Source organism: Mastacembelus armatus, chromosome 19 (genome assembly GCF_900324485.2).
Source record: "Mastacembelus armatus chromosome 19, fMasArm1.2, whole genome shotgun sequence".
NCBI lineage: Eukaryota > Metazoa > Chordata > Actinopteri > Synbranchiformes > Mastacembelidae > Mastacembelus > Mastacembelus armatus.
The window spans coordinates 9,799,589-9,809,050 of NC_046651.1; the positions used below are offsets into that span (position 1 = coordinate 9,799,589).

The 9,462-nt window shown below is 44.5% G+C and overlaps 1 protein-coding gene across 1 annotated transcript; it reads right to left on the bottom strand.

Moving 5' to 3' along the window:
• Window positions 1–1,155: 1,155 nt before the first annotated feature.
• metrn (meteorin, glial cell differentiation regulator) lies at window positions 1,156–6,096 on the bottom strand. The gene is made up of 4 exons (XM_026315573.1): window positions 5,788–6,096; window positions 4,827–5,260; window positions 3,479–3,538; window positions 1,156–3,016 (listed from the first exon to the last, which is right to left on the bottom strand). Exons 1-4 carry the CDS (start codon window positions 5,898–5,900, stop codon window positions 2,703–2,705), a joined length of 921 nt encoding a protein of 306 aa, XP_026171358.1. The 5' UTR covers window positions 5,901–6,096; the 3' UTR covers window positions 1,156–2,702.
• Window positions 6,097–9,462: the final 3,366 nt, after the last annotated feature.

Consider the following 9,462-nt stretch of genomic DNA (forward strand, 5'->3'; position numbering starts at 1 on the left):
CCTCAGACTGGAAGGGAGGGCACAGAGGATTGTATGTGTATATGTGTGTGTGTGTGTGTGTGTGTGTGTGTGTGTGCGCACTCAGTTGAGCAGTGTGGGGCCCCCAGCAATGGGATGTTTTAAAGGGGCACTGAGGCAGTAAATAGCTGGGGAGGCTGGAGGTTCACTCACATGAACTACTGAAGCAGTGACAAAACAGTGTCAGGGTTTCTATGGGAGATAGCTGGCTAGACATGGGAAGCATGTCGAGCTTTTGTGACTTTTTTTTCCATTTAACCTCAACACCATGTTAACTTCCCAGCTGCTCTTTTTCAAACAGATTTACTGGGTGCAGTAAATCTGAGATTTTACTGAGGTGCGTACAGTACATGGGTCTGCAGAATTTTGCAAGAAGAAGAAACAGGTGGTGAATTTATCACTAATCTAGTGATAGGGGTGTCTTTGTACTATCAGCCATGCAGCTCCTCCTCTGTTTGGGCTGAAAATGTACTGTGGTCAGATGTGACAGGTAACAAATGCTGTGTGATGCTGGAGAAAAAAATAAAGTTGAGGTTGGAAACAACCTCTGGCTCCAAACTGGTAGCGTATGGCTAGGTGGAGTGGAAAGAGCTTTGGTTTGATTGTGTTCTTGTGTGCACGTGGTCAGGATAAAGCAAGCGACTGTGTGGCACCTCAGCTCGGGCGAGTCTGCCACACCGCTCCCTTAATAACAATTTATTGCTTCCTGAAGCCTGAAAATGGGAGGCTGAGGACAACAGAATTCCAACCACTGTTTTCTACGTCCTTCCCCATCCAAAGCGCCCTCAGGGTCCTAAACACTCCTTAAATCTCTCTGGCTTTTAGGCCGCGCTCGCTCTCTCAGCCGTGCCATTTGTTCTGAGCTGTCAGGGGCCCGATTCACGGATACTTGAAGTGACTTATGTCTGAGAAAATTTTACCATGGTAGAAATCTTTGGGCCCACATATTTAAATGTAGGTTAAGCTATTTGATGTCCTACGTGAGGGGACCACTGAGCAGTTCAAAGTCAGAATATGAGAATATAAGAAAATAAATGCTTGCAAAACCAAAGTGTTTACATATAGTAGATTTTAATAACATAGACAAACATAAAAATAACCCACAATACTGAGAAAATGTTTTTTTTTCCCCCACAGGCGTATCTTTATGCCTTTGTTTGAATTTCTAAACATATTTACACTCACACTGAAAGTCACATGAAAAACAGTAAAATGGCAGTGAATGCATTTAAGACATATCGCTTCAGCACATCATGATAATTTGGTATGAACCCATTCCCCTTGCTGATAGAGTGCACATTAAATATGAAAAAATATATATATATATATATACATATGTACATATATATATATACACATTAAATGCATATTTTGTGTTTCCTTTGAGCAAGCCTTGTCCAGTGTAATCATTTGTTTTTCCACCAAAAGATGAATCTGATGTTTTTCTCCGGCCATACGATCATCTTTACAGCACACAGCAACACCGAGCTTGTTCTGAAGGGCTGTTGTCATAGTTTATCTAAATCAACTAGGTTTTAATTTCTTGCTATGTGTGATAATATATAGGAATATTGGGAGAGAGCAGCCATGACTTCACAACAACCAAACCTGTTACTGCTTTGGCAAGACTCCTGCAACCAACAGCACATTTTAAATAATCCTCTTTAAAGTCAAACACAGTCCAATTAGGCAGAAATATTGGATGGTACTGAAATCAAACATATTATATCTTATAAAATTCTTCTTCTTCTATTAATTGCTCCTAAAAGCCTGCATCTCCTTACAGAAACAAAATCTCAGAGCTGACCGGAGTATGAAAGTGCTTTCAGCACTACATCGGACTGTGACACCTGCTCAGGTAGCCTCAGCTTTGTTTTACTACTGTATGCGATCACATTATCTGTACATATATTAAATTCTCAATCGCTCCACTATGCTACATATAGATGCTTTTTTTTATTTGGTTTTCAGTGCTTGCAGCATCACACCTTCCAGATCATTCCCTTCCCTTTGTCAGTGCAAATTTATTTATTTTTTTTTAGCATTTCTTTTTTGAGGACTTTTTAATAATCTCCTTAATAAAAGTAACACTGAGGATGACCCCAGTACAGGGGCAGCCACCATGTCTCATGGCCAGACATAAACAAAAACAATGCAAACAAAAGTAGACATTTCAGAATCTCTGACAACACCTGCCTAAACTCTATCCTCACTACCAGCTCAGAGGTGGTAAGCTTTCCGTCGACCTTTTCAGAACTTTTCCTGAGTTTCGTAACCAAAGACTCTCAACAGGCCAGAATTAATGGCTTTACTTAATTTATCCTGAATGAGAAACTTTTCAAAACAATTTCTCGAAACCAGTATTTCGACATCATCATAGAAACTGTCAAACGCCAAATGCGTATAATCTTCATTCCCAGTGTCCCTCATGACCCCCCCCCCACCCGCACCTTCCCCAGGTCCTTCAAGACCAGGTGGCTGCATATTGCACTGAAATGGTGATAGGAAAAGTCCATTTCACTCCTCAGATCTTTGAGAATATCCGTGGGTGGCACCAAGGGCCACATCGGCCATTAGTTGCACATCGTGGCTTCTTCTGAATGAGAGAAGAGGGCTGGGTTTAGCCAGGCTCTCAGCACAGCCTCGATTCTGCGTGGTAGACAAGCTCCTGCAGAGATTCCAGTTCAGTCTACAGGCAGTTCACAGGGTATCTGCTGTGCTGCTTTGGCTGTGGTGTAAGCCTGATGAAAGTCCTTGTAGCGTGGAGCGCAGCCCAACCAGGCCTCCCCAAAGTGGACCCGACCAGTGAAAAGGAAGCTGCCGGGTCCAGGTTTGACGCCACACTGCAGCAGAGTCCTGATCTCACCCTTGCTGGTCAGACGACTGTTCCCAGTGAACAGGGCGTACTTCTGACGAAACACCCGGGTGGCGCTGACCTTGATCACCGCTGCTCGTAGGTTTTCATCTTCCTCCACTGAGCGGATGTTACCTCGCACCACTGTGAGCAAACAGAGCATCTGGGTTAATATCACATCTACATCTATAGCTTGCAAATGTTATATTGCCCCATTTCAGGTGGAGATGTGGTTCTTTGGGGGCTGTAATAAGGCCCAGGCCTGCTCACTAATCCTAGCTCAACCTCTTCTCAGTACTATTACAGCTCAATCAGAGTCCTGCTGATTGGTCCACTTCTCCAGCTCTAGGGGAGTTTAATGTAGGGATTAGTCCACTACAGTGACTCCAGTCGGGGTCCTCATGTGTGTGTTTATTGTTGTGGAGGTGTGGGGCACAGAAATGCTGTTTCAAGAAATCTTCACTTTCTATGGCTTTGGATACAAGAATGTTTTGCTGTTTATATGTTAATCCTGGCTGAATTTGAGGGAAGGAGTCCCTGTGGTTTCATCCTGGGTTGCTGTGTATTTAAAAGTTACACGGTGATTTGTTATATCAAGAAACTCACCAAAGTCACTGGTGCAAACAGCCATGAGGATCTCTGTGTTGTTGCAGGGTCTGCAGGCATCTGGGGAACCAAGGGGAGGAAGGAGAAGGAGAGTCAGAAAATCGAAACTGCTTGAACACACCTTTACGCTTCTACCTATGCTGTGGAGGTCATTTCCAGATCACATGCACAGGAATGTGAGAAGTGAATCCAAACTAAGGAGAGACCAACCACTGCGTTCTAACAGACAGCTGCTACTTTTACAGTCGGCAGAGGAGGGCCAGTGGAGCTGTACGCTGTGAGACCTTTCCACCGCAGACGATTTAAAAGCCAAAGGAAACTTCCACCTCTTAAGCCTTTCAGGGTGTCTACAGTCACACCTCATCAAAGCTGAGACAGGGGCCATGCAGAGGGACTGGGGGAGGACTTCAAAGATTTTTTTTTTTGAAAGGAGTACAATCCCACTACTTAGAAAATACAGCTCTCCCTTTCCCCAAAGACCTGACAACTTTTGTTAAATACTGAAAAGAGCCTAAACTAAAACACTGCACCTTACTGAAATTTGCACCAAAGTTTGCAGATGGTCACTAAAAGCGAACTTGGCTGTCTGGTTTCAATGAACTGTTGCTAGCAAAAAAAAAAGTCTTGGCATTTTTTAAAGTTCTCCTTGTGGTTCTTTCAAGGCCCCTTGCCCCCCAACCCCACCCCAACGAAAACCTCTTGATAAATGAGATTCCTTCCTCTCGAGTCCACAGCAAACCCCCTTCCTGACCTAATCAGTGTGTGTGGTGGAGGGTCGGGGGGGTGTGTACTCCTACTCTCCCTGCAGAGAGGCAGTTCAACAAAGGAGGGGAGCATCTCAGCTGGGCAGAGGCCTCCCTGTCGCCTAGGAGACGGCAGTAATCCCAGAATACTCATGCGGCACCCATTCAAAGGGCTCTGGACTCTGGAGAAAGCCCCACATACTGTGCTTTTGTCTCTCCCCCACCACCACCACCACCCCAAAGCTCCACTTCTACTCCAAACCAACACGTCTCTGGGGAACGTTTGGCCACTTCCTCCTCTGTGCTCTCTGCATGGGCTGTGGAAAGTCCAGCCAGCCCACAGAGGCCTGTTATGAATTATGAATCATCTACAGAGAGGATTTTATGCTGTGTAATATCATCAGTGCTGGATTAAAAGTTGGAATTTCACAACCTTCTCAGGAAGGAAGAAACAGAACGTTAACCACAGTTTGGGATTTTTTATGTAGCTGAGAATGAGGATTGTTTTGACATCCATGAAGCAATAATGTGAAACGCTTCATTGTGTGTCCTCATATTTGCTCTCGCTCAGGCCAACATAGCTGACTGCTGCCTCACTCACTCACCTTCACTGCTGATGGGACTGGAGTCCAGCGACAGGCGAGCGGTCCAGTCCCCTCTCAGCTCATAGTGAAAGGAAGCGATCCTCCTGCTGATGTCCTGATGAGGTGTAGCTTGCAGGAACAGGGCCACCTTTTCGCCGGGCAGGCGACTGAAGCAGCGAATCCTCGGTGGGGGAGAGGACTCCAAGCGGTCCCCTACCAACAGCTCCAGGACCCCGTCTCTCTCCAGGTAGAGCTGGGCTCCGTGGAACTGCTCCGAGGGCTTGACACAGGCCGTGATGAGGCCTGAGCTGCTGCCACCGGGTCCCACCGCCACAGAGGGCAGGCGGGGTGAAAGGGTGAGGCGCAGGGCTCCTTTGGGATACAGCCAATCCAGGGTGCCCTCGGAGCAGTGGAGGGAAATCTGCTCCACGCTGCCCTGCTGCTGGGACAAACCACTGTGGCAAGGAAAGAAGAGAGGAGGAAAAGTTACATAAACCTTCTGAACTGAGAAGAAACACAAGACAAAAAAAGAACTGAAAATCTAACTTTAGGAAAACTTTACTCGACTTAATCATTGCTCAGAGACGACGCCGCCTACTGGCAGCTTTGTGGAAGCAGGGGCCAATCATGGGATCTTTAGGGCCAAACTTAAAGAAATATTCAAAATCCTCAAGAGAATAGTATTTTACCGGTGTAACCACAGTGCAGCTACACTTCAACAACTGCGTGCACAAAATACTTTTCATCCAAGTATCAGCATTAATCCTGCAGTCTCCTGTCTGTCTGGAGCCTCTGTGCCTCCTGCAGACAGCAGAGAGCCGCGACCACAGCACAGCTTTACAAACACGGTAACTGCGCACTAATGGCAAGTCTCAACATGTTGCGTCCAGACACGCACCGTCCGTCAGCAGCGGCCAGGACACCTGTAGCATCTCTTAGCGGCACAGTTATCACAGTTTCATTCAACGCCAGAAATACTTGCCTGCCTCTCCAGCTGCACTGGTCTTCAGAATAGTTTGACAAAACAACTCCAAACATGGCAAAACATAAAATCCAAACTGCGGTAATCCAAACCCCAAAGCCAGACATTTTCATCTTTTGATGATGCAAAGTTAAAAAAAAAAAAAAAAGATTATTCCAAAACGTCGATGTCCTAAACCTTTCGGATAATATTCCTCTATGAAACAAACCTTATTCTTTCTAAAATGACCTCCATAGTTTTGTATCCTCTTACCCTGGTGTGTAAGATAAGAGAATACACCTACACTCTCTGCCCTCTCCTTGGAGCTCTCCGAGCTGCTGTGCGTCAGGGGGACGCAGCTCACTGAACTTATTCCCACACAGAAAAAGTTCACGGACCAATCAGAGGGCGACGACAGAAACTTTAAACCACTCACACAGCGGTAGGGGAGGGGACGTCTGACCTGCACAACGAGTATGCAAGAATAAACCAAGTTACAATTCTCTATTGTCTTGGACACTTTCTTGGTCTGCATAGAAAATGTTTTCTAAGTGAGTTTACAGAGACTCCTCTAAAGACATTCAAACTGCTTTGAATAATAATTTATGTCTGGTATGGGGTTTTCATCAAAAACGATAAATGAACTATTACTCAAAATGAGTTTTAATCACATTAAGTCCTCAGTGAATTAAAATCCAGGATATAAAAAATGTTGTTTATATCAAAAAATGTACCTGCTGGACACAAAATCAATAAAAAACTCCAGTCTCCATCTAGTCTCACTGGAGGATTTCAGTTTTTCAATCACATAATGGACACATTTACATACTGTGCATATTGGATCGTATTGCTTTTCCTACACACATTAGCTCAAATTTAAATGGAGTCCAGCGAAACTCTCCCCTTTCAGCAATAAACTTAAAAACAGCATTGTAGTGTCAAACTTCGCAGAGATTTATTTCCTGTGAGGGTCGAATATTTAAGGAAGCAAAACATATTTTTTTAGTAGAGTGGTGCCACAAAAGTTCTTTCTGATCCTGGGTTTATAGCAGAGAGAGCTTGGTTTTTAAAAGTATATGACTTTTTCTGTCACGGTTGTTAGGCTAATGAAAAATCATGGCTGTAGCTTACTATGCTAAATCCACTCAGCTTGGTCTGTATCTTACTTTAATTTTCAACATTTCTGAACAACAATGGCAAAAGTTCAAATGCTTCTGAAATGTTAGAAAATAGCTTTGAGTTCATGAGACTCTAAGTAAAAAAAGGCCCAAATCAACTGAAACAAACCAAAGCAGAGACATAAAGAAGTGGTCACAGTTCAGTGGTGCTAACCTGATTGTCAGACGCGTCATATACGAAGGTGATAGTGATGAAGATTTTGTCTCCCGTGGTTGGCGTGCCCTCTGCCCTTTTATCCTAGTGGGCTTCTCTTTCATGTTGTATTTATAACCAAATCAAATATTCTTTTGTGCTGACACTGCCATCCATCTCCCCGAGCCAGTTACCTTGGGCGTACGTGTGTGTGCGTGATGAAAGTCTAGACCCCTCCAGTGGAGTTATGACAAGGCCTCAGGCCGACACAAAGGCACATGTGCAGAAATCCAGCTGCTTTATTGTCTGCGGCAGGACAGAGCTTTGTTTTCCGCAGGGCATTTCAAAGCAGCCGAGTTTAAAGTGCAGAGCAACAGGAGGTGAACCAAGTCAAAGGAAAATGAATCCATTAGTGCCTAAACCTAGTTGGACTGCAGAAATATGTCATAGCATCCACGTGTGCACAGTGTCTTTAGACACGGACAGTCAAACTTACACACTGTCAGACCCATTAGTGCGCATGTATTCATACACGTGCCAGTTAAAACAAAAGCACACGCACACACACACACACACACACACACACACACACACACACACGCTTTATGCCCTGAATCAACCTGTTAACCAGCCTGGATCATATTCAGTCTGTACATTACAAAGCACATTACAATTCAAAACATGCTGAGATTAAACTCATTTGATGTGGTTATCAACCATTTTTGTTGCTGGTTAAATGAAACGTTTTGCCTTTTTTATTCCAAAAGCATTTTATTTATTCATTATAGATTTAATGAATATTTATGTGGAAATCCTTGAATTCTTCCTCCAGTGTATCAACATATCGGTCTTATAGGCCCTTCATGTTAGGGAGGGCACCTCATGAAATCATAAAATAACACATCAGTGTGCAGAGCTACACTCGACCTGTGTCTAAGTTACTATTTAAGGTCAGTCTGAGTGTTGGTTGTTTCCATTCTGCATCCAGGACAATGTCATCTTCGCCTCCAATGAAACACTGTCTGCTTGTCGTCGTGCTGTAACCACTGAGCCAGATTCCCATAGAGTATGGACTCTCCACGTCCTCGGCGTTCTCACCGACCCGCCAATGAGAGCGTCTTCAAACACTGCTTCTGTACTCATACAAGAGTTTGCAGGCATGTGTTGGGGCTGTGTCTATTTGCACGGCATACTGTTCTCCTCTGTGAGTGGGCCTGTGCAAACACAGAGAGGATGTAGCGACAGTGTGGTGTTACTGGTATTTACGGGACCTTGACACCGTCTTGAACTTTCTCTTGCTGTCTCTTCTGGCTGTTTCAGACAGAAAAAGACAGTGTCTTTTCTTTCGTACTGACATTGTCTGTTTACAAGGTTTTATATGAGCAAGAGCAATTCAGAAATATTTCATGTCTTCAAAACAGACTGATGCAGACTCATGCTACGTTCCTCTCAAACCCATGTCATTGATGTATCTATGTTCAAACTACTGCACGTACTTTGATAGTAGAAATATTTCAAGGTTTATAGGTTGCGTTTGTTTCAATCTTTTGTCAGATATCCAAAATATCCTGATTGAAACTCCAGAGGACACGCGGGTCTGAGTCAAGAAGCCGCAGTGTCCTTGTTCCCAGACCTTTCAGCAGCTTCCCATGGCACCTCCATGCTGATCCAGTCAGTCTGACAGTGCTGCTGTTTGTTTTCCTGTACAGAGTCATCTATCTGCTGGTGAAGAGATCTAAGACCTTGACAGGATACTCTGATAATCAGCCTACGGTTCAAGAAACCAAGGTCACAATATGTCATTGGTTAATGGTGGATTACTTCGCTCTGATGGCTGTTATTCCTTTACAGTGTAGCTGCTTGGTCCACAAAGCATCATGGTCTGTAAGAGGAATGTGCAACCAAGCTGCCATGCCTTCTGTATTTTTGTACAAGCCAAAGTTTTAGATTTATTAGCTGTTAGCAGGTCTCAGTGGCATGCAGGTGGAGTGAGACTAACAGAGGCTTTCTCATGCCCTGCTGTGGTTTTGTTTTGTGATGAGTCAGTGAGAGCACTGAAGTTGTCGTTTTCCCACCTCTCCGTGCAGGTGAGGGGCTCCTCATCTGTGGTCCCTGTCCGGCAGCCAGAGGCTGTGAGAAGAACCAGTGATAGTAGCTCGGAAAAACATGCAGATATTGACCCTGTGAAGCCCCCATGAGAGCTGCATGTGAAAACTGACACCTGCTCTCTCATTGCACTTTCTCAGGATCCTAATTGTGTATATGTTTGTTTGTATGACAGTAAATTTCTCTTTGTGCCTCTCATTTCAGTGTGTGTGTGTGTGTGTGTGTTAGTGTAAAGCCCAGTGGGAAACTAAATACAAGAGGGCCCTATACCAGATAAAC

Bases quoted from the DNA above. Each gene is read 5' to 3' on its own strand.
- metrn (XM_026315573.1), bottom strand. From the start codon at position 5,900: ATGAAAATGTCTGGCTTTGGGGTTTGGATTACCGCAGTTTGGATTTTA. The intron at 3,539-4,826 runs GTGAGTGAGTGA...TTGGTTCCCCAG, and splicing joins CAGTCCCATCAGCAGTGAAG to ATGCCTGCAGACCCTGCAAC. The intron at 3,017-3,478 runs GTGAGTTTCTTG...GTTTGCTCACAG, and splicing joins TGTTTGCACCAGTGACTTTG to TGGTGCGAGGTAACATCCGC.